The sequence below is a fragment of the Heterocephalus glaber genome, unplaced genomic scaffold, assembly GCF_053883595.1.
Source record: "Heterocephalus glaber isolate CG9 unplaced genomic scaffold, H.glaber_assembly_v1.0 deba00000768, whole genome shotgun sequence".
NCBI classification, from domain to species: Eukaryota; Metazoa; Chordata; class Mammalia; order Rodentia; family Bathyergidae; genus Heterocephalus; species Heterocephalus glaber.
In genome coordinates this window covers 12377860-12403820 of record NW_028258162.1, presented here as the reverse complement: position 1 = coordinate 12403820, position 25961 = coordinate 12377860, and the positions used below count along the sequence as shown (strand labels likewise).

Sequence of the window (25961 nt, the reverse complement as noted above, 5' to 3'; positions counted from 1 at the left end):
TAAAGTACAACATGTGACATGTTTTACAGAAACTTTCTTTTAATACTTACTTATCTAATGCTTCTGGAAAGTTTGTGGCTCCTATAATGATTACTCCTTCATTGGGCTTAAAACTATTAAGAAAAAAAAAGTGCCCTTTCACTTAAAATTGAAGCATATTACACATACAGCAACCACACAACTCTTTGTCATTAATTTTAGTGAAGAGTCGAGAAGAGACTCGTAACAAACCAGCAATCATCTGTGATCACATCTTCGTATCTGCTCTACTTAGGAAAACGTGGCCTGACACAGAAAGTTTGTGTTGGGTGCCTGGTTCACTTTTTAAAAACTCCTCTGTTTTACCAACTCAAAATATGTGTTCCTAAACCAGCTATGGTGACCATCCCTGCCAATCCCAGCTACTGGGGATGCTGAGGCAGGAAGGTCCCAAGTTCAAAGCCAGCCTGGGCTGGGCCCATCAAATAATGACAAAAGGCGGGATTGCAGCTCAGTGCTCCCTGGGTCCACCCTCCAGAATCTCCCGAACCCCACAAACACTGCAGACTTTATTTCCAAAATGTCTCACACACTTGACTTTAAGACACTTCTTTCAAAGCAACACCACTGCTTGCTTTTATATTACGAACAATGATCTAAGCCTTAATCCATCACAGCACTCAAAGGCAGCCATAAACTGTGTAAGAACCAGTGTCTTTGTGTTTTCTGTGTGTGGCACTGAGATTTGTAATGGGGAATTTGTGTTAAGGAAGCACACTACACCTGAGCTGCATCCCCAGGCCACTTTTTTACTTCTTTAAACAGACAACTAGTCTACTGTAAATATATGTAATCAATGAAAAAAGGCATACACACCACAAATTTAAAAGAGGAGCAGAGCTGATATACAAAATACCCAATTGGTAATGGAAGCAATACAATACTGAGAGGAAAAACTTGTCTTGACTTTCTGTAAGGAGTACTTTGTTGCCTATACTCATAGCATTTTTCTTATCTATTTGAATGTTACCAAATGCTTTCTGAGAACACATCTACATGTATCAAATGCTGGGAGGGACCTATTATTTTGAACAATTTTTAAAACAAGATCAATTCTATTTTTTAAAACATATCATCATATTCCACACACAAATGAAGACTATTACCCATCCATTTCAGCAAGAAGTTGATTTATAGTCTGCCTTGAATATGGATGCATTGGAGACTCAATTCTCTTTCCACCAACAGAATCTAATTCATCAATAAATATAACACAAGGAGCATTTGCTTTTGCTTCTCCTATGAAAACAAAGTATTCAAATAAGTTGAAAGAAATCAACACTTTTTAAACAAAACCTTATAAATATTAAAATGGTAAGACTATCAAAAAATTTTAAATTTATAGGAAGAAAATGCACAAAAGGAGTTCATTTTTTACTAAGAATAGTAGTATGGGGATGTGATGGGGAAAAATAAACCAAAGAGAATGATATAAAATAACAATTGACTATGGTATTCTTCCTAGTTGTACATATACATATATATATATATAAAATCACATTAGAGGCTAGTAACTCCTAATTACGAATTACAGAATTGATGAATAAAATGGAAAAAAAAAGGGCCGGGGATGTAGCTCAGTGGTTCCAGTGCCTGTCTCGCAAGCGCAAGGACCCGAGTTCGATCCCTGGTACCAAAAAAAAAAAGTCAATGGAAAATGGAAAAAAAAAAAACCTAAGTGTTTTCCAGAAGCCCCTAGCCTCATCTAGCACTTTTATTACCTCTTAAGAGGATCAGAAAACTAATAACGGCTCTATATGACCTCATATATTAAGTTATCTAAAACCAGAAGCCTACAATGCCTCTTTTAGCTGTACAACCAGTTAGCAAAGAAAGATAAGAAGCATTCTTTCCTTAAAATTAACAAAATTTAACACTGCATAAAAAAATACACTACAACATACTAAAAAGATTTCTGATTCGGCTGGCTCCAACACCCACAAACATTTCATCAAATTCTGATCCAGAAGCATAATAAAAAGGAACATCAGCTTCTCCTGCCACAGCTCGGGCGAGAAGTGTCTTTCCTGTTCCTGGTGGTCCAACTAAAAGAATTCCTAAAAGAAAAACAAAAATGATTCAAACTTTTTATTAAAAAACTTTTTTATAGTAAGAACCTATGAAACAATTTATACAATTTTGAGGCTGAAAGGATACCAATCAACATTTTCAAACACAGGAAAACATTTGTGTCTGCTAATCATTCCCTTCAGGATCTCTATAATTAATTTTCCTTTGTCATTTAAATAGTGTTTATATATCAGTAAGATAACAAAACAAGAGGTGATGTTTATATATTCTATATAAGCAGAAGCATATAAACACATTATGAAGCAAAACAATATAAACCTATTTATATAGTAAATAAAACTGACATTAAAAGACAATCAAATGTAATGCATGAATCTTGATATTTTCCCATAAAAAACAAATATTGGAGAGTATATGATATTTTCCTTGAGAAGGATGAATTAGGATAATGCTATTCTTGCATGGATATATACCAAAGTAGATGTTACCTAGAGGTTTCTCTCAAATGTTCAGGGGAAAAAAGCACACTATATGCACGCACGTTTGTGTATGTGTGTGTGTACACATAAAAAAGTAAGTATTACAAAGCACTAACAATTGTTGAGTCTAGGCAGATAATATACAGATGTTAACTGTACTATTCTTTTAAGCTATACCAAAAGTTTGAAAGTTTCCCTAAGCTAGAAAAATAAAATTCTGATTTATATCACAGCTTTGTAAATATACAGACTATATTTCAAAAGTAATGAAGCTGGGGCTGGGGATTTAGCTCAGTGGTTCCACTGCCTGCCTCACAAGCACAAGGTGCCGAGTTCGATCCCTGGTACCAAAAAAAAAAGTAATGAAACTGTACTGATGCTGCACTGTAACAAAAAATTTTTAAAGAAAAGCTCAAGGGCCAGGGATTTAGCTCAGTGGTTTCGCTTCCTGCTGTGCAAGCGCAAGGACCCAAGTTCAATCACCGGTACCAAAAAAAAAAGAAATGCTCAAAAAGACTGAGGACTATCCTAGTTTTACTGATCCCTAACTGGTGTGAATCATATTAACAATTTAAATCATTCTAACTTCTCTAGACATCTTAGTACCTGCAGATTTTCCACACATTTATAAAATACTCCTTGATTTGAAAGCAAATAACTTTCTATGGTTTTCTATGTTATAGCACTGACTTCATAAGTGTACCCTAAATTAGCAAAGGTTCATGCAAACATTCTCATACACTCCTAAATTCTCAATAGAGATATCAAGCAGTATAAGAAAGAGGGTTTCTCTTTAACTCAGCAAGTCTACTAGAAATTTATCCTAGGGAAATAATTAAGAACAAGGACAAAGGCTATGCTAGTATAGTCAACACAATGCTATTTGTCCGGGGCGGGGGTTACCAGGGATTGAACTCATGACTTTGTACTTGCGAAGCAGGTGCAGTACCACTGAGCTAAATCCCCGGCCCAACACAATGCTACATTTTTTTTTTTTGTACCAGGGACTGAACTTGGCTCCTTGCACTTGTGCAGCAGGCGGCAAAACCACTGAGCTAAATCCCCGGCCCCACAATGCTATTTTTAACAACAAAAAATTGGAAACCCTATTAAAATTCAATAAAAAGTTAAATATGCTATAAATATTAGTAATTAACATTTCACAATTGTAAAGATCATAAAAGACCCTCTCCTCCCCCTCCCTCAGCCCCTTAACAAAAAGGATGAAGAACTGTCTCATATTAATGATAAAACTGAATCTACGTGTGCTCCTGGACTGGCTCTTGACACTGAGGGGTGGAGGACAAGGACACTATTGGATAATCCTTCAAGGATACTGTCAGAACAAATGCTGACATCTAGTTATGGAATGTGAATGGGTAATAGTTTTGTATCAAAAAATTTACTACTTTCAATAATTATACTGGAATTGCATAAAATACCCTTATTCACAGTTTCCCTATCACAAGACCTATATTTAGGAGTAACAGAGTATTACGTCTACAATTTACTCTTAAATGGGTAAGTAAATGGATGTGTGTGAAGAGAAAAAGCCAGCAAAATACTAAAAACTAGTGAGTGTGGGTTTCAAGTATGGGAAGAACAAATTTTCAGACCATTCCTGCAACTTAAATGTTTCAATATACAGGGCCGGGGATTTAGCTCAGTGGTTCCGCCGCTTGCCTTGAAAGTGCAAGGACCCGAGTTCGATCCCCGGTACCAAAAAAAAAAAAAAAAAGCAACAAACAAAAAACACAAATGTTTCAATATACAAAAAGCAAGTAAATTTTTAAAAAAAGGGTTGTATGCCGCCTGCCTCGTAAGCGCAAGGTCCCGAGTTCAATCCTCAGTAGCCAAAAAAAAAGCGTTGTAGAAGCACATGTTCAAAATGAAAGTACATATTTTTAAAAATAGCAATTAAGAACTAAATTTTAATCAGTCACACTGAGAAAATAAAATTAATAACATATCACAGTATTTACTGACATGTAATCACGGTGAGGGGAAATGACACTCTACCTTTTGGAAGTTTTCCTCCAAGTACAGTAAATTTCTGCGGATTTTTCAAGAATTCAACAACTTCCTGTAATTCTTGTTTAGCTTCCTCCACCTAAAGTAAGATAATTTGTCAAATACTTTAAATTGTGCTTCTAGTTGGTTAAATACCAAGGCGTCCTCTTTAAACGTCACAAATGTTACTTGGTTATAGAATTAACTTGGCCTTCTCTTTACGTCCAGGAATAAGTATACAAAATGCCCCCACCATAAACACTCAAAAGCTTCTCTCCTTATCCTTATTTCCAAGGTTATACAACGTCTCCTAATTATGGCAACAAAAATCATTTGAACTTCTTACATTTTCTCAGTGAGGGAAAAAAAGCAAGGATAACATCAAGAAAGGTGAAAAAGAAACTACCCAGAGTACAGTAAAACATGGCCATAGGCCAATCTGAAAACCTAAAATTTTTAGTCATTACTTTCTACAGTATTTCTAAGAAATTTCTCACAAGTATTTCCAGAAAATACTGTAATTTTTTTTTGTTTGATTTGGTTTGGTTTTGAGACAGGGTCTTACTTTGCAGTTCAAGGTGGCCTTGAACTCAGTATGTAGCTGAGGCTGCTCTGGAACTTGCAGTGATCCTCCTGCTTCAGCCTCCCAAGTGCTGGGATTGCAGGCGTGCACCACCACACCTGGCTAGAAAATATTATGATTGCTAAAGAATCAGAAAGTTTTTTGAGGTTAGTTTTTGTTGGGCGTGGTAGGTATTTGAGTTACTCTGATTAACCCCTTAAAATTTGTATGAAAATGTTCACGAAGTTAGTGGTTAAAAACAAAGCCCTGCTCTTCTTGCGTGTATCTTTATTCCCCGGTTTGCAAAATTGCATGAATAAAGGATAGAAAAATTCTTTTAATGTTACTACACTGAGAAAAAATTAATAGTGTGCCACTCACTTAGCAGAGTATCTACAAGTTTCTGCTGGCCTTGTTGACTGAGCATGACTACTAAATATTAGTAATAAAGCACTGACCATTAAAGGAAAACAAGCCCTGCTTACTCCAAGGCCAGAAGACATGCACACCAAGACACATGTCCAAGAATGTTATTCATGCCAACACTACTGGAGTCCAAATTAGAAACCCCCACAGGAAAACCTAGATGAGAATACACAGCACTGCGACATTTATAAAATGGCATATTATGCCATGAGGATAAACTGACTACGAGTCCAGGTAACACGGCTGGATCTCAAAAACATCATGCTGAACGAAAGAAGGCAAATCTAAGAGGGCACATTCTACATGTATTACAACTATTCAAACTAATGTACAGTATCAGGAAAATGCTTCCCCACGGGGGGGAGACAGTCACCAGAAAAGAGGCTCAGGAGAGGCTCTGTGGGCCGGTTAACACCAGCTGTCGGTGGGGCACTGACAGGTGTGCTCACCCTGTGACGGCTTAGGGTCTGCGCACTTCCGTGTGAACATGTTACACTTCGACAACTTTGTGTTTAAAAGGGTTTGGCTGTTTTATCAGAAGAGCATGCTTTTTCCCATACAGAAAGTCAGGTGTGGCGGCACACCCCTGTAGTTCCAGAACTTCGAAGACCAGCCTGATCAAGAGTGAAAGCCTGTCTCAAAAACAAAACCAAACCAAAAAATAAACCCAATATATATGACGACGATGTAAACTGCTGTAATACAGCTCTTTTAGTCACATCTTTCTTTCCACACTTAAAAGCCTCTGACTCACCAGTATGCTTACAAGGGTATGTTACCCCCCTCTTTTTCTTCCCAAATTTCCTAACTGCAGTTTTAGATTATATAATTGTATTTGTCTTTTGTACAAATATACAAATTATTTTGAAATAAAATTTCATTCAATGGCAGATTAATTTTTAAAGGTATATATTTAAAAAAGTATTCAAAGATAGCCACACAGGAAAAGACTGAAATAAAACTGATCAAAATAATCAGCTGGGCGTGGTGGCACATGTTTGTTAATCCCAGCACTTGGGAGGCTGAGGCAGAAGGATTGCCAGAGTTTGAGGCCAGCCTGGGCTACATAGGGAGTTCAAGACCCGCCTAGAACATACAGCGAGGCCCTGTCTGAAACCTTCCCCCTTGGACATAATGCCAACATTAAGTTGTAAGAATAAAGTAAAAGAGATGAAACATTATTTACTTCTCAAATTTACTTCATTCTCTCCCAACTCCTTGGGCAAGAGTATTCCCAATTGAAAAATATAAAACCCATTGAGGAAAATGGTGCTAAAGTAGATCAATAAAATAATTATTATAAAAAGCCCATATAAATTTTACGTGCACGTGTGTGTGTGCGTGTGTGTGGCGGCGACGGCACTGGGGATTGAACCCAATGAACACTAAGTCCTGACCCATCCCCAGGCCTTTTTGTTTTAATCTGACTGACTGACTGCAGAACGGGGGACTGAGCCCAGCCAGGGATGCTCAAGCACTGAGAACATAGATTTTTATTTGGAGACATGGTCTTGCTAAATTGCCCACACTGGCTTCTAACTTGTAATCCTTCTGACTCAGCCTCCTGAGTAGCCGAGATTACAGGCATGAGCCACCACACCCAGCAAACAGCTCTTGGTGCCATGCCTCCTTCAGAGTTGAAATCTTTAGGTCATGAATTTCAAATCCATCTTACAGAAAGATTTCTCCCCAAAACATTCCCTGGAAGACAATTATCCAGTCTCTATCTATCATCCCCAAAATAAAAAACATCAGATTAGTCGAGAACACTAAGATTACAGTACAGAACTAAAATTCCACAATTCATATTTGATGAGATAAACAGAAATCAGTAGAAGAAAATATTTGTGCTTCCTGGTCTTGATATAAATTCATGATCTCAAATTTGAGGGGTTCCAGTCATATTTCCCTAATCCACTCATTCTCCTATCGTCACAAAATGCTGTACCTTTTTTAGAAATTACACATCTCTCTTCCAGCCATATTCTCAGTTGATGACCTTGGCTCTGGTTTCACAACTTTCACTATTACTTTACTAACATCCTACTTCACTTCCTGCTAGGAGATGAATTATCTATGCATCTTTTTTCAAATGGAATTTAAGAATTATTTATAGTTGCCTATCCATCTCATCTGCTATCTCTTGCCAACTAATGACTTTCACGATCTAACCCCTGCTATCCCACTGAAACTGTTCATTACCAGGTACGCCAATGACCTACACAGTGCGAAAACAAATGTCCGATTCTCACTTGACCCATCGACACTGTTTCACACAGCTGACCCCTCTCCCTCATGACGGAAATTCTTCCTTCCAGTTTATCACCCTTACCTTTCTCAACCTTTGTTCCTGGTTCCTCTTCTCTGTCCTACTAAAGCTTTAGTGCTCTATGGCTTAAACTTAAGACCTCCTCTCTGTTCTAGTCATACTCACTGCCTTGGTGATCTCATTTGAACACACAGGCCTAGTGTCTATAAACATAAACTTGGGGAGGTTTCATTTTAGTTTGAACCTTTCCCCAAATTCCAAAATGATACTTCCAAGTGCATACTCAATGCTTTCATTTGAATACCTCACATTTAACACATCTACACCTGAATTTCTAATCTTTGCTCCCAATTTGTGCTCCCCTCACAGCCTGTTTTTTTAATTTCAGAAAATGGCAATTCTATTCCAACTGTTCATACTCAAACCATGTGGTCTTCTTGACTCTTCTTTCTCTTGTCCTGTTAAGTTCTAACCAGGAAATCCTACCATGTCTACCTTCAAAACATGCATTCAGATTCTAACTACATCTCACCAACTCCACTGCAGTAATGTATGCCTAAGGCCCATCACCGCTTGCCTGGACTACGGCAACAGCCTCTTATCTACCGCTGTCCTTTCTAGACTCTAGAGGTTACGAACACAGGGACTAGACCGCTCTCGTTAAACTTGAAGTCAAACCATACCATTTCACTGTTCAAAATTCTTCAATGTAACCAATTTTTACAGAGTAAAAGTCAGTGTTTATAATGGCTTCTAAGACACTATGCAATCTGGTCCTATACTACTCCCTGGCCTTATTTCCTACTATTTTTTACTTATTTGATTCTAAACCTGGAAAATCTTATTTAAAATTGCAGCCCTCTCCCAGAACTCCTGAGCCTCTTTACTTTGGTCCCCCATAACGATACTAATAAGGTTGCTAATTTTTTTATTTAATTTATCTATTCCAGAGCAATCTTTAGATTCAAAAGCCAATCTTACAGAGTATCAATCACATAGTGTATAGAGAAGGCAAAAAAATCTTAACTTACTCCTTTAACATGTTCAAAGGTGACATTTTTCATCTGAACAGGATCTACTGCAGAATCAAGCCCTGTAGTTGTCCGGAAGCGGACTAAATGGAAGAAAATGTTAATATTTGCTGGATTAAGAAAATTCCAACCAACTTAGTTTTTAGATGCAAGCGCAGCCTACAAAAATTAAACATCTGAGAATTCTCAGTTCAAACACAGTGAATCAAAGTAAAGAACAGAAACTAGGTTTTCTGGATTTCTAGACCATCTTCAAACAGCAAATGATTCACATTAAAGAGATACACTTTTACACTTTCCAGTTAAAATCAAGAATTATTCCTCTTCTCCTTCTAAACCCAACAGTAGAAACCTTAAATCAATGGTTATCAAATTTCAGTATGAATTTAAAAAATCACTTGAGAATGATGTTAAAATGCAAGTCCCCAAGACCATGCTATAGACTTACGGTTTGCAGATTTGAGAAAGAGCCCAGGATTTGATGATAATTAAAGATGCATGGGGGTGGGTATCGGGGATCAAACTTGGGACCTTGCACTTGCGAGGCAGGCAGGCGGGGAACCACTGAGCTAAACCCCTGGCGCAAAGATGCATTTTTATTTTGTTCTGTTTTGGTTTTTTTGGGTACTGGGGATTGAACTCGGGTCCTTGCGCTTGTAAGGCAGGCGGCGGAACAAAGATGCATTTTTAACAAGCACCTTCAATTATTCTAATACAACTGGTCACAAATCTACACTGTGAAATATACTGCCTTAAACATACTATGAAAAACTGAGCCATTCATTTAAAAAAGGAAAACTTAAATTATTTCACTTGTCAAGTAGAGGAAAAGTTTGATAAGATATTTGAGAGCCACTCTGGGCAACTATTACAAGGCTTTTTAAAAAAATTGCTCCTCAGGTCCAAGTTCTCAACTACAGCAGTTATAAAGAAAGAATGATTTCTAATTTCCTCAGGAGAATAAAATACTGTCATTTAGATACAGTGACATTTAGAGGCAAAAAGTAAGGCAAAAGAAAGAAACCCTCTCCAAGCGTGGTGGCACATGTCTGTAATCCCAATATCCTGGGAGACTGAGGCAGGAGGATCTCAAGCTCAAGTCCACTTGGGCAACTCAGTGAGGTTCTGTCTCAAAATAAAAAACAGAAAAAAGGACTAGAGTCATAGCTCAGTGCAGGTCCAGGGTTCAGTCCCTCGGACAAAAGGAAAAAAGAAACCAACAAAAAGAAGAACTGCCTAATATACCAAGAACATACAAGTGAGAGAACAAATACATACAACACTAATTCTAGAATGGACACTAACAGTTTGAGCCTAATAAAATGTAGAGAATGAACGTGGTAGAAACTGAATGACAGCTGAGAAAGTAATTGGAACCACTTAAATCTGATATTATAATTATAATTCAGAACTGCAAACTGAAAAAATAATGAATTTATTTAAAGTTATTTTAAGAAAAAATTCAATTTATGGACTTGTCTTTGAAACATAAGACTGTCTGCCTTTTATTATTATAAAGTTCTACATAATGTTAAAATTTGATCATCCAACATGTATTATTTTCTAACTATCTGGGAAACTAACCACTAGGAATGAAAGGCTTTGTAATGCAATCCACCAGGAGGTCCTCACTAGGTGCCATGCCCACAAACCTCCAGAACTGCAAACTAAATAAACCTCTTTTCTTTATAAAATACCCAGCCTTGGATATTTCATTATAGCATCACAAAAAGCCCACATCATAAATCTATAAACATTGAAAAGAAGAGTATTTAAAGAAATTTAAAAGTAACATGTAAGATAAAGATAAGATAAAGAGCCTTTACCAGATAAAAATGGATTTTTTAAGAGTCCATAAATGCCCAATAGCACTATAACAAAGAGAATTAGCCGAGTTCGCCTTAGGGAATCTGGAAGAAAAAGAGAAAGCTTTAAGTAAAATGCCACCAATGAGATATTACACCTTAATGAAATGCAATTATTAGGTTATTCATAACCATACTTTTATCACATGAATTTTGGAAGCTGGCATTCTTGTGCACAATTGCATGGTTGCCTTTCAGCACCCTTTTCCTCAAAACTTCATGAAACCACATATGCTTCTGTCCTTGCCTTTGGTTTCTCTCCTGGGAAAGTGAAACTGCCAATAGTATCTCCACTCAACACAGCTTAACTTACAAATGCAATGGAATAAACCTTGTAAAGATGGATGGTTTTTTTTTTTTAGACAGGATCTCACTAAGCAGTGCAGGCTGGCCTTGAAATCACTATGTAACCCAGGCGGATCTCAAACTTATGGTGATCCTCCTGCCTCAGCCTCCCGAGTGCTGGGAAACAACACAGATGACTTTAGAAAAACCATTTGTAATAGTTTAAATGTAGGCTTATGGCATCCTTTCAGTTATTCTTCTCAAGTCAACTTACCATTGGTTTTTTGTGTCAATGCTTGAGCTTTCAGAAAACCCTCTGCAAAACCAGTTTTAAATGCATCCTGATGAGCTTCAGGTATGTTTTTAGTTTTCATAAGTTTGTCCAAATTCTCAACATCTGATCCTCTGTCCCGCAAAAGAAACCCCTAAATGCATGAAATAACATAACAGTATTTACTGGCCAACTGTATAGAAAGCGACACTTCCCATTTATGTCACGATCACCCACTAAAAATTGACTGAAAGTACAGAATTTCATCTTATTGCTGATGTGAACAGATTAAGAGTCAACATCAAGTTATTTAATCAACCGACCAGGATACTAACACTAGATCGCACATCACACAAATCAGCTATTAACACAAAGCATCATTACTCTGTGCACTCCACTATAGAACACACTGTCACATAATACTTAGGGTTTTAATCACTTATGTTCACCCCACTTTATCTCTACTAGAGGAAAAATTTCATTACGTTAAGTTTAAAACATTACCTTGCATATAACAGGCCTAGTTTGAATGATGTAAAGACAAGTAAGTCAATGATCCTGAAGTTTCCAGTTTACTGGGAAAAGGTACATAAATAACTATTTTTTAAAAAATTATGTTGCTATCATTGTAAGTACTGGCATGGTAGTAAAGGAAATGCTATGTATGGACACTGGAAAGGCCTAACAGAGAATGGGATATGGAAGCCACACAGAGGGAACAACCTGATAGAGCCACGACACAGTACTCAGGAACTGTTTGTAATCTGACACAGTTTAAAGGTCAAAAGCAGAGGACAGGGGAACAGACTAAGTGGCACACTGAAAATGAGAACAGAAAAATGGTCAGCAGAGGCCAAACAATGACAGGCCTGCCCTGTATACCAGACTGAGTTGGATCATCCTTTTATTATTGAATATCTTTACTTTTTTGACATGCTGGGGATTGAACCCAGGGGCTCATGCATGGTAGACAAGCATGCTACCACTGAGCAACATGGCCAATGCCCAGGCTCTAGATTATCTAAGAAAGACTTACAAGTGGATGCGGAAACAAGACAAAGGTAGCAAGACTAGAGGCAAAGAGAGTAAATGGGTATGAAGAGTAATCTAGGTAAAAAATGGCTAAAACACATAAATGACAGTAGGACTGGAAATACATGAAAAGATTTAAGAAATACTGAAAGAGTTTGGATCCAAAGGATCCACAGTGATTAATAATGCAAAAAGTGAGGAAAGACAGACAAGTCTTGACTCATCAGTAGGTTGCTAGCTTAGGTGGGTGCTACTTGTTTATACAAGGTACACATAGGCACACACAGGTGGGTAGGAAAAATACAATCAGCAGCTGTGTAATAAGCAAGAAGAGCCAAGTCTGGTGCCCAGGGGAGTTGTAACAGGTATAATGATTACAGAAGTCATTTATTTCTTATTATTAATGGATAGGAAGGGAAAAAGATTCATCGGCCAGCAAAAGAAATCATATATTGAATGTCCTCACTGTATTGATAATTTGAAAATTATTCCTTTCTGAAACACTGAAAAACGTCTAATTACCTTCACAAATGATGGCGCTACATTCTGCGTTTCTGCTAATCTTTCAGAGGTGGACTGCAGACGTCGTGTCCTTGATTTCAAAGTTTTAAAACCCCGAGACTGTATAAAAACTAAACAAAACAGTACCATTGACTTTGTAAACTGCTAACAGAAAACTAAAATGCTTAGCACTCTAAAGTCTACAGAATACCTATATGTCTTAGTTTACCTTTTTTTTCACAGTCCTTTTGCCAAGCACTTCAAAATGCTTTAAACTTTTTTCTATCCTTAGTTTTTTTTTGGGGGGGGGTACTGGGGATCGAACTCAGTGCCTTGCACTTGGCAAGGCAGGTGTGGTATTTCAATACTTCTTTTTGCAAAAAAGAACTTTAAATATTTTATTTCATGTTCATAGTGGAATAGTAAATAGGGTTATTTCACAATATAAATTAGAAAACAGGACAGTAACTCTGGTAAATTTTTTTCTGGTCTTCTGTCTTCTTTTTCTTTTCTGGTACCAGGAGTCAACTCTGATAAATTTTAATACTTTTCCCAAAACACGTAAGTCACAGAAAGGGATTAAATCCAGAATTAATTTTATACTTTCTTGGTAATTACAAAATATTTTTTAAAAAGTGAAAAAATATCAAAAATCAGTGTCAGAGCTGGACATTTAGCTCAGTGGCACCGCGCCTGTCTCTCAAGCACAAGGACCCAAGTTCAGTGCCTGGTACCAGAAAAAACAAAACAAAACAAAACACAGTAGCTTGGGCCAGGGATATAGCTTAGCAGTGCAGGACCTGCCTTGTAAGCACAAGGTCCTGAGTTCACTCCCCGGTACTAAGAAGAAAAAAAAAAAAATCAGTGTCTCCTAACTCCTCAAACCTCAATCCAACTTCCCCACGGTAACCACTGTTAATAATTCCAGACTACTATTCTATGCTTGCATGCATGTATTCACTTTCTATAAAAGTTATTCTAGAAATAAAATGTAACTTTGTACAACATTCAATTACAAGAATGTATATAATGTTAGTGTAACCATACTTTTTCATCTGTAGCGTTTTCTCCATTTTTATCTTAAGAGTCTCATCTTCAAACTAAGTTTTTGTTTTGTTTTGTTTTGCTTTCAGAACTTCAGTCTTTGGAATTTATTTTTTGGTATAATGTGAAAAAAGAACCTGATTAGCTTTTTTCCCAAATGAATAGCCAATTAGCCTAATAACATTTATTTATAATCCATTTGTTTATTGACTCAAATTCTTAATTTTTTTTACACTGACATATGGCAGCACTAGTTTTACACTACTGATTTCTACTGCTAAAACGTACATAACTTACTTCTTAATTTCCACAAATCTTTAGAGATTTTACTGTAAGTATGCTAAACTTATAAATTTGGACATAAATGAATACTGTTATTATGCTATGTCCTTCCAAATATGATCTGGCATTTTTTTGTTTTACTCAGTTCTTTCAGTAAAGCTGAATAAGCATACATATGTATATGTCTGTAAACATCTATTTCTTGTCAGGATAAACGCTGGGTTTTGAAGAAATGTAAATATAATCTGCTAAAAGAAAGCTGTTATTTTTCTGCATTTATTTTGTATGAAAACAAAGTAAACTCACTATTTAAACAACCTTTGGTTGATTTTATGGTAAATAACCATATGTCCTATGAATTACAACTTTGCTCCTTCCTTTGATTTATACATGAATCAATTCTTTTTTTAATCATATTGTTCAGAATCCCCAAATCTTGAATAAAAACAAAGTACTAAACATCTTGTTTCTCTCATTGATGACAACATAACAGATGTTTTAAGAAATTTTAAAAGGTTTCTTCCCATTTCTAGCTTTCTAAGAATTTTTAGGAAGCACAACAATTAAAATATATCACACACTGAGCTAGGCGTGATAGCACACATCTGTGATCCCAGCACTCGGGAGGCTGAGGCAGGAGGACTGCCGCGAGTTTGAGGCCAGCCTGGGCTACATAGCAAGACCCTGTCTCAAAAACCAAAGTAATAAAAATAAAATAACATCACACACTGAAATAATACTGTTTTCCTTCTCCAATCACCATGATGAATCAACAGATTTACTAATGTTAAATTACTTCTGTACTCCATCATGATGTGCATAGCACACGTCTAGACTTGGTTTTACCAGATTTCACCTAGGGTTTCATATTTATTAAGAAACTGACATATTGCATTTTTTTTTCTAATAATGACCAGTTTTAGATGGCAACCTTACAGAATGAACAGGAAAGATTGCATTTTTTTTTCTAATAATGACCAGTTTTAGATGGCAACCTTACAGAATGAACAGGAAAGCCTAGTTGTCATCTTTACTTCTGTGGGGCGGGGTAAACACTAGGTCTCGCTATGCTGCCCAGTCATCTTGCACTCGTGGCTGAAGGGATCACCCCATCTCAGCCTGCATAGTAGCCTGCACCAAAGGTACATGCCATCATGCCCGACTTATCTTTTTAATAATTTTAGGGTTGGAACTGTAGCTTACAGGTAGAGTGCTTGACCAGCAGGGTGTCTCACTATATAGCCCAGCCAGGCCTCAAATATTCAATTCTTCTTCTTCAGACTCCCAAGTAGCTAGTCTCATAAATGCGTACCACACCTGGCTTATTAAAAAAGAAAGTCTTCTTAAATAACAGGAAACTAATCATTCTATATAAAGAATGTTAATTTCAATATCATCTGAACTTTGGAGTAAGGAATTTTTTATATATACTATCCTTCAATCTATAGTTATTATCCTACCTCTTCCTCTTCTTGGGTCAGTTTTGCTAACTTACAGCTAATTATCTCAACACTTTTTTATTATTCAACAAAGTGGTTACAGTGGCACATGCCCATAATCCCAGTTATTCAGGAGACTAGGGCAGAAGGACTGAAATCTGAAGACAGCCTGAGCTACTTAGCAAAACTCCATCTCAAAAATGGGCCATGTGACTTAACTTTTAGACCACAATTAGCAAAAAAGCAGATTGGAATGAGGAGTGAATGTGTATGTACATGAGGAGGCTGTCTCTAGAAACTCCTGGTTTGAGTACTGATGCCAAAGACACCAACAGGTTCCTTTAGGTGTGAATGAATCACACATACACCCATAGTATCATGCTCATTCATGAGTCTGTGATTTGTGGTCTAAATACATTTACCACCACAGCAGTGGTAAAGAAACTCATCTGCTGGGAGTACTGATCACTCTATTCTTTCTATTCTTGCTTAAACATAAACATGGAGAAGGGCCAGGGATTTAGCTCAGTGGCTCGCAAGCCCGAGGTCCTGAGTTTGATCCTTGGTACCAAGGGGGAAAAAAAAAAGGCACAGAGATTCTTCATATTCCTATTTTTGTCAATCTTTCAATTGTTTATTGTATCAACCTTCCCAAAGCCCACTTTTACTGACTCTGAGCTTGGGGTTTTTCCCGAGTTCTACTGGAAAGAGAAGTACTCACATCTTTCACAACATACTACTCTAAATTCCATGAAGATATGGAACACGTCTATTTCATTCACAACTATCACTTGTTGTGATCACTTAACAACTACTACTAGTGCCTGGTAATCAACTAACAAATAATGAATGAAAATCTGATTTCACTATCAATTTGCTATCACCTACTTTAACTTACTAAAACTCTTCTGGTGTTCCCCTTTTTTCTCATTTTAGTACTGTTTTATCTTTCATTTCAATGGACTTCTGATATAAGGGCTAGTAAACAAATGCACCTAATCAATTATTTTGAAGTAGGTGTAGGTAAGTTCCCTGGAGCTTGATTTACTGTGGTATTTGTCACTCACACAAAAAGTTTATAGCACCTAGTATATATTTTCCAGACCTAAAATAATACAGAACGATTTAACTGATAAATTCCAAATACTCTTAGGTCCTACTGTCCATTATAAACAGATATTCATAATCACTAGCATCATTAAAACAAATCTTAAAATTTTAAGTAATCTATTATATTTTTCAAAACAAATACAGTTGTTGCTTCATACCTGGCCAGGCCTGTAGATCTGAACAAATGCTCTGAAGAGTTCTTGGGTGTTGTCGAAACAAGCAAGAGGAACGTAAAGTACTAAACATATCTAAGTGACCTAGAGCGAAATTGCAAAAAGTTAAGTTCCTGATTTCCAAACCAAAAACACAAAAATCACATGAAGTATTAAGAATTTTTATAAAGTATTAGAAAAACCACAATATAACAAGTTTCACACCTTCTGTCTATGATACGACTTTGCTTTCATAAAATATCTAAAGCATTATTAATTTAATTACTTTAAATTGCAGAGCTCTTCATACTATGGTCATGAACATACTATGTCATTAACAGTTAGGTTACTTTTACATTGGTATATACCTGCCAGAACTAAATTCAATAGCAACAGAGGTATAAGGTATGTATGTTTAAGCTAAAATTACCTTTAGAGTTTAAAGAGATAAGGAACTGCTATTTCTCAGAGACAATTTCAGAAGCTTTGATGAGGCAAAAAACACAAACCACAGCACTGCTATTTTTCCTTTTCAAAGTTTCCATAATAGTGAGTATGAAGAAAGTTCCTCACAAAGCTGTAAGCCATGAATACAGCAATCCTTTCCAACTCCTACTCTTAAGTAATGTGTCAATCTTATCTGACAACTAAGATGCTAGGGACATGGTTGATGGCGGCAACAATAGAAATAAGTAGTAGTGGGCTGGGGATTTAGCTCAGTGGTTCTGGGGCAGGCGCAAGGTCCTGAGTTTGATCCCCAGTACCAAAAAAAAAAAAAAAGAAAGAAGTAGTAGTTGTCAATGATGTGTCCCAGTCAGAATTACATATACAGATTAGAAGAGCAATAATAACAACAATAATAATATGACAGTAAAAAGTTTATCCTATTGAACACTCAATATAGGTCAAGCACTTTAAGAGTTTTGTATAGACAACAGAAGAGGATTGTTAGTCTAAGTCCCCAAGCTCAAAACAGTTTTTTCCCCTCACTCTTGTATTCTTTATATCTTCATATTAAATACAGAGATGAAAGAAAAGTAAAGGTTTAGTAAATGAATTAAGTCAATGCAAGGTATTGCTTCAAATCAAACCACTGTCAACTATTCAAACTTGTTCTTTTATTACTGGACTTTTTTGGCATGTACTGACTTTAAAAGTCTGCTCTTTCAGGGCCGGGGATTTAGCTCAGTGGTTTCACCGCCTGCTGCGCAAGCGCAAGGACCCAAGTTCGATCCCCAGTACCAAAAAAAAAAACCTGCTCTTCCATTAATATGACACAGACACTTTGATAAAGCCCTAATATTCCTTATGTGCTAGCCAAAAAGAAATTCTGGAAGCTACAATGACATTCCTTTCAACAGATCGCAGTATAAACCTACTTATTATAACATCAGGTTGTGACAAGCTTCAAATAAAAATGTACATATCTCATAAAACAACAAACTGTGACTATTTCTTCATCAGTGTTTTCTCAAAGATTAGTATGTTACCCAGAATCTAATAAATGTGTCACCTAAAGTTAAAATAAAGACAACAAAAAACACATTCTTCTAAATGTGATTCGGTATACTGGGTTAGATCTAGGAACAGGAAAAACGACAGTAATGTCAAAAAAAGTTATTTAAAGAACCAAGAGACTCATGTAATGGTACAAGATCCCAATGATGAATGTAACTGTATTTTATACCAAAAATGTACCAATAAACTTACTGGGGGGAAAAAAAGAAGTTATTTAGTTATAGCAAATTTTGCTGAAATCAAAACAGTCTGTACTTAATTAAAAACACTGTTCCAAGCCAGCACTGTTGGGAGGCTGAGGCAGAAGGATCCCAAGTTAGAGGCCAGTCTGGACAACTCAAAGACCCTGTGTCAAGAAATAAAAAAAGCTGCGGATATAGCTCGGTGCAAAGGTCCTGAGTTCAAGTCCCAGTTCCACAAATCTCAATGTGAATTTCTCAGTTTTAACAAGTGTACCATGGTTCTGGAAGATGTCAAAATTAAGGGAATCCAGGTGCAGAGTATGTGAAAATCCTCTATACTATCTTTCAAATTTTTCTGAAAATCTGACATTATTTCAATGTGAAAACTTAACAGAAAGAAAAAGAAAACCTGAAGAACCTGGTCCGTAGTATATGCTAATAAATGAGATCTAACTACTTTTTATACTACTTCGTTGGCTAATTTTCACTGGAACCAAATATATGAACATACCATATTTATTTTCAAAGAAGGACTGTGCAGAGACATGAGACGTGTGCCAGTGGGGAGAAACACTTCTGCCTTTGCAAAATCCGGGAAGTAGATTTTCTACCAGTTGATCAATCTGTCCAATTTTTAATTCAGACAGTCCAAGGTCCCTTAAATTAAGTGTAGGCTGTAAAAGATTAAGTCAACCAAATAGTAACATTAATGACACACTTAAAGACTATTTACCACCAGAAACAATTTTTTCAAATCTAAGAAATATATTGATTTCTATTTAAAATTGATGAAAATATTCTTAAATTCTAATTTTACTGAGGTCAGTCATGTGAAGTTTGACAAATGCTGAAAATTTATATCCCTAATGGTATCCTTAAATAAGGAAATAACATTTCAGCATGAATGAGGGAAAATGTATCTTTTCATTCAAGCCAAAATCACCACTGAACTAAGCACTATGATTCACAAAATGATATTAAGTGTTTTGTGTTTTTCCCTTATCATATATGGGACTCTCATCTAGTGCCAGTCTATCAACCAGTGATCCCAGCCCCTTTTTAATTTTTTGAGACAGGGCCTCACCAAATCTCTAAATAGCCCAGCTGGGCTTGAACTCATGACTCTCCTGCCTCAGCCTCTCAGTGTGCTGGGATCACTAGTGTGGCACCACCACTGCTGGCCAGGAAGTTTTACTTTGTTATGTGTTGCTGCTACTATTCTGGAGCCGATGTTTGGATGAGCAACATTTGATGAAAGCAAAGACGTCACCACATAGTAAAGAAAGTGAGCAGTGACCGAGCAGAGCAGGGTGCTCAGCAATGGGAAAAGGTTCTGATGCAATCCAGTACTTGCCAAGACAAATACAAAGACTAACTAGGGCTGGCGATTTAGCTCAGTGGTGCTGCCACCTGCCTCGCAAGCGCAAGGTTCCGAGTTTGATCCCCGGTACCAAAAAAAAAAAAAAAAAAAAGACTAACAAGGCCCTAGGGACATCAATTCCGTACTTCACACCACGAGCCTTCAAATGAACTCTGGCTGCTAGCTACTTTCCAAGCACCAAAAATGTCCTCTACCACCAACTCAGCAATTTCATTTGATAAAATACATAGGAAAAAGAGACAGTGTAAAGATGACAAGCTTTTCATCTAATCACAATATTATTCTAAGACTGGCCCTACAAAGTCCCTAAAACTCTCTTTCTACTCTTCCTCCACTGTTCCTTGCCAGAACTCCTGATATCAGAACTAAAAGCAGAAAGTTAAAGAGGCTTTCCGGAAACTTAACTATCATAACATCTTTTCTTGAAAACATACTCTGAGCTCGTAAGTAACTACCTGATTTGGAAATATGAAGGTTCTTAGGTTCATAATTCCCTATATCCTAGGAATTACTGGATTTATAATTATATGAATGCTGAAAGCATAGTTTTCTAGCTTGTACATTTTACTTTCAAATACCTACACTTTTAAGTATACTCAAAGCTTCTGAAAGTCAGAAAACGATGTCTTACTATACTGTCTTCCTTGAGACGGGGAAGGTAATTGTAGTGAGTCACTCATGAGTAACAGTTAATTATGGTCAGGTGATCACAAACATTCCAAGCATTTACTATATCAAAAAGACTTCCTCACACAACCAGGGTAAAAACTTACCTCACTGCTGGGAGCCTCATGCTCAGGAACTACATCTCGATGCTTGTTTTGAGAAACTGATGTATTGACGGGAACAGATACAGGTTTTGGTGAATGGAAGGCACTGATAAGATGACTGAGAGGAACTGTAACCTAGAAAAAGAGAAAAGTTCAAATTAAGTATTTTTTTTTAATCTCCTTTTTCTTGTCAGAATTTAGGATATGTTAAAAGTTAAAAAGAGGCTCCCACCGCCCGACTCCTGCTGCTTCCAGTGGTGGCTCTGCACTTTTTCCTAGGGATCCGACATCATTCTGGACCCACTTTTATTAGAACGGTTGCTCTTGGCCACAGCTCTTTCTACACCCAAGAGCTCGTTTGGGGGGGGGGGGGGCCCTCCCCGGTCGGGTCCTCCAGCTCCAGACTCCTGGGAGTGAGCTGCCAGTCCGGATGACATTAGGTAGGTTTGTACAGCTGCCCTCTGATGATCTTGATGTGGTGTAAACCTTTGCATTTCAAAAGCAAGCTCACGTTTGAGGAGACTTAGCAATTCCTGTTTTTTCTGTAATCAAATTGGAGAAATGATTCTACTACTTTAAAAAGTATCTTCAAACTACCCAATGGGATTTTCACATAGTAAATCTGCTACTCAGGTATCTGCCATGTGAATGAATTCAAAAGTGGACCATCACTTAATGCAAGAGACTGAGAAAAGCAGTTTGGAACCAGTCACTCAGTTATTGCAAAATACCAAGAAAATAAGATTAGAAGACACAAACCAAGAGAACTTTACAAAAACTGAAGAGACTGGCACAGGCTCTCTTTCAGAAAAAGCTCTGGGTTCAGTGGTATATGTTAAAGAAAGTGATGGAATAGAAATGACAGATGTGGAATGAAGAAACCAAAAATTGCTTTCAATTAAGAGGTATTTATTGAGACCTGAACTGCATTAGGAACACCTAACAAAATGAAGTAAGATATGTTTTATTTTCACTATTTATGAATCATCTTAAATTGTAGCTTTTCTTTTTTTGGTACCGGGGATCGAACTCGGGTCCTTGTGCTTGCGCAGCAGGGGGTGAAACCACTGAGTTAAATCCCCGGTCCTTAAATTGTATCTTTTGATGGTGCATAGTGAAAAGGCAGTCAGGCTAGGGAGGGAAAGCCTTTCAAAATTCCTAAAGCAAATTTCTCTAGGATTATATTCTAACCTTGATAAAAACCAGTTTTTAGTGACAGTATTTGAATGATACCAAAACATTTTACTGTAATTGTAAAGAATTTCTTTAATGAGTGGTTTAAAAATGAAGTGTCCCAGCAAAAAAAAAAAAAAAGTTAAAAATATACTGAGTAGGACAGGGGATTTAGCTCAGTGGTTTTGCCACCTGCTGCACAAGCGCAAGGACCCGAGTTCGATCCCCAGAATCAAAAAAAAAAAACAAAAAAAACCTGAATAGTGAAACTATATTTTGAGCCAGAAGCATACCATACCACAGCAGTAGAGCACTTGCCTTGCATGCTCCAGGCCCTGTGTCTGACCCCCAGTACCACACACACACACACACACACACACACACACACACGCACACGTTAAAAACATCAAGCACTCATTTACTGCTTTTGCATTTATTTTGGATCTATGAATCAAAAGAATTATCATATACATGTAGTCCTTGAACCTTGAACTCGTCATGTAGCCCAGGCTAGCCTCAAACTTGAGATCCTCCTGCCTCTGCCTCCCAGGTGCTGGGACTACAGAAGTACAGTTTTTATTAATCTGGCTCCTAGAGGTAATTTTTTATTAATACTTTTAAATAGCTGGGGAACTCCATCATTAGGAGAATGGCAAAATATATGACTATCACAGAGTGAAATACTTCATCACCACTAAAAATTAAAAGTGAAACATACATAAACTCTGAATTTTGCACTTTTCCTTCCCTGTCACCATCTTGTTCTAAATTGCCACCAACTTTGTGTGAATTTTGCAATAGTTTCTAAATCCCTGCTCCTGCCCTTAGGTGGCTATGTATATTCCTAGTAGAGGATTAAAGAGATCAGATTTTAACCAACCTGCTCACATCACTCCTCTGCTCAAAACCCCCCAATGGCTTCTCTTCTGCTTTTAGGAAGAGCCAAAGTCCTAACTGTGACCTATAGAACCAAAGCCGTCCGTCCGTGCTTTGGTTGTCCCTCCTCCCACTCTGCCCACTTCACCTCTGTGCTCTGGCCTTACCCGCCTTGGCCTTCCTGCCCTTCCTGGAACATCGGACAGGCTCCCGAAGGCCTTTCACTGCCACTTGTTCCCTCTTGTCCAGATAGAGCATAACTCCCTCTCACATTCCCTTCAGTTGTTTGCTCAAAAGTCTTTTTTTCATGAGTTCTTCCCCTACCTACCCTAATATTTCAACAATCTTCTCAAAAGTAACCTATCCAAGTTCTCTGCTCTATTTATCTTCTCGGCACTTTTCAGTAATACTTTACTGAAACACTTTACTCAAGTATCTGTAGACTGATATTATCTCTCTCTCTCTCTGACATTATTAGTTATCTGACATTCAGTACCTGCCTGCAGTTAGCACGACTCCACAGGTGGAGACTTAGTCCCACCACTCAGCCCCCAGTTCAGATGTCAGTGACAAGTCCCAGGTCAATCATGTTTCTGACCAGCCAGTTATAAAACCCTCTCACGTCTACTTGCTAGAATGGCTCTCAGAACTTGAAAACACTTTATGTTACCAGTGTACAATAAAAAACAGAAAGGAAGAACTAATGCAGAGGTTCATTGGGCAAAGTTTAAAAGGCCCCTTCGTGCACGGTGCCCACATCCACCATGAAGTGAAGGCAAGACACCCTTATGCAGGTGAATGCAGGCTGTCCCCATGTAGAGTTTCTAAAGAAGCTAGCTGGGCATGGTGGTGCTCATCTGTAATCCCAGCACTAGGAGGCAGAGGCCAGCCTGGACCTCACAGGTGACCTGTCTCGAAGCAAACACAAACAGAAAGGAGTTTCTGATACCGCTGATACTCCAGCCTTGCCTTCTCTCTCTAGAAGTATGAGAATGGAAGTACTCTCTCTAATCACTAGGTCTTTTCAGTCCCTAGTCCCGCCCCGAGGCCATTTAAAGATTCAGGTCATCTCATTAGCCTAAAGACAGATGTGATCAACAAGGGATCAAGAATTACAAGTAGCTCTGTGCCAGGAAGACCACAAAGACTACACAAATGTTTTATTTTACACACTCTCCAACTAGAAAGTAAATTCCACGCTGCAAAAGGATTTTTCTACATTTTATTATTTTTCCAATTTTATCCAATATTGTATCCCAGCAAAACAGTGCGATATTTAACAATAAACAATATTTGCTATGCTACACAAATATTTGAGAAACTGAATAAAATGGGCTTTTACTAAAAACCATCTCTTATAATGTTTTGTCTCATTTAATCTTCATAATAGCCATAAAAATTAGTCACTACTATACTTTCGCTGTGATTTGACTGTCCCCTTTATTAGGTGGACCTTTAAGAAGAGTATCACCGAAGAGTTCTCCTTTCTTGGTCTTAAACTCTTCTACCATTTTGTCAAATACTGGCACCCTGATAACAGACTTCCCAGCCTCCAGAACTGTGAGGCAATAAATTTGTGCATTACATAAATAACTTAGGCTGAGGTATTCTGTTACTGAGGCAGACTAAGATACTTCCCATTTAACAGAGGGAGACAGCAAGAATTCAGGTAAATTTAGTGTCATATCCAGGGTCACACAGCTAGTAAGGGACCAAGAACTCTAACCCAGGGAATGTAACTAAAAATTCCACAGGTGAGCTGGGGTTAGCTCAAGTGGTGCCACGCCAGCCTCACAACTGCAAGGTCCTGAGTTCGATCCCCAGTACTGGGGGACGGAGGGGGGAATTCCAGAGTTAGAAGACTTCTCATCACAGAGGCCTTCTTTATGTCCCATTATATTTTATTACATGAACAAAGGAGCCTATCAGATAAGCTATTTAAAATTATGCACACCTATATCAGTATAGAGGAGAAAAAGGATAAAATTTATTCTAAAATATATATCCTTGGGTAAAGCCCAGGTAAGACTGCCAGGAATACACAAACTCACTTCACCATCTCTACGTATGTCACATAGCACTAAGGCGTCATGCAGCTGAAGGAGAAAATCAGGCATCCTTGATGTGAATTAATAGACCATTCACACTTCTTTCTCAAACGTCTGCTAGGACTCCTCCAGACACTGTCATCTCGGGGCACAGCACCTTCCTGTATCCAGCTGATGAAACCAGAAGCCTCTCTGCTATCGCTCATGAAATTTTCTTTCTTTCCAGAATCACTGCCATCACTTCAATGGGAGCAACATCCCTTTCTTGGGATTTCTGCAATATCACCCTTAATTAAGACTTTCACTCTTGCCCTCATAGTCTTCACACAGGCAGCAGTCAGAGTGATCTATTAAAAATGAAAATCTTACCATGTTTTACATCCTTCAATGGTATCCACCGGGCTTAAAATGAAAAGCAAACTCCTGCAAGGCTTCCTGCAAATCTCACGCCTGACACTGCTCCCCTTAATCACTAGTGCTCCACCGGTACTGGTCTGATTTTTGTTCCTCCAATCTACTAAACTCTTCTGACACTTGGCTCTACGCCTGAAATTACTGTTCACTGTTCACGTGACTCTTAATCCTCTTTACTTCATATCACTGATAAAAGATTTTCCATTTGCTTTGTTCACCGCTACCCAATGAACAACTGCTTCATTTTCTATTATCCAGCCATTACTGTACTAGCACCAAGAAAGGAATTAAACAAAGACGCACAATCATACTCTTAAACCAAGACGCTAAGGGAATCAATTTAAAGGTTCTCAAAAAATACTTGTCTGCTATCTGTGAGCACTTTCAAGAAAGAAAAATGACATCTATTAAAACGGTACCATCCAAAAATGAGATTCCTGAAACGAATGAGGAACAAAACACTATCACAGCGAACAGTTCCGGAGAGGGTTAAGAGGAATCTCGCGTACTCCTTTCTTCTCTACCGTTTTGCTTTACAAAAAGATGGCGAGGAGGCTGAATCCGAACTCCAAATGAAGACGTCCCCAACCTTTACTACTTCTGGCCCAGGGACGGCGGTCACTCAAGCTACTGCAGCGCCCACCCAGCCGGGGGCCCGGAGCGGTCGGGCGTCTCCCGCGGTTTTCCGGCCGCCGCCGCCCACTAAGCGTCGGGCCGCTCTCGCGCTGTACCGTCGCCCACTTTCAGGCCCGGGACTCGCGTTGCTCGACC

General features: G+C 37.9%; 1 protein-coding gene and 1 pseudogene across 1 annotated transcript in view; one reads left to right on the top strand and one right to left on the bottom strand.

Annotated features, from left to right (window-relative positions):
- Positions 1-25961, bottom strand: part of Yme1l1 (YME1 like 1 ATPase) — a 36272-nt gene that overhangs the window by 9651 nt on the left and 660 nt on the right. The window contains exons 2-12 of the mRNA XM_004859885.4: positions 20683-20814; positions 19040-19202; positions 16835-16933; positions 12823-12932; positions 11272-11422; positions 10674-10757; positions 8848-8930; positions 4569-4659; positions 1944-2096; positions 1146-1278; positions 51-113 (exon numbers count right to left, since the gene is read on the bottom strand). Of these exons, the coding sequence (XP_004859942.1) occupies positions 51-113; positions 1146-1278; positions 1944-2096; positions 4569-4659; positions 8848-8930; positions 10674-10757; positions 11272-11422; positions 12823-12932; positions 16835-16933; positions 19040-19202; positions 20683-20814 (1262 nt within the window). The remainder of the gene's footprint in view (positions 1-50; positions 114-1145; positions 1279-1943; positions 2097-4568; positions 4660-8847; positions 8931-10673; positions 10758-11271; positions 11423-12822; positions 12933-16834; positions 16934-19039; positions 19203-20682; positions 20815-25961) is intronic.
- On the top strand, positions 21169-21626 carry LOC147829101 (uncharacterized protein C2orf15-like; annotated as a pseudogene).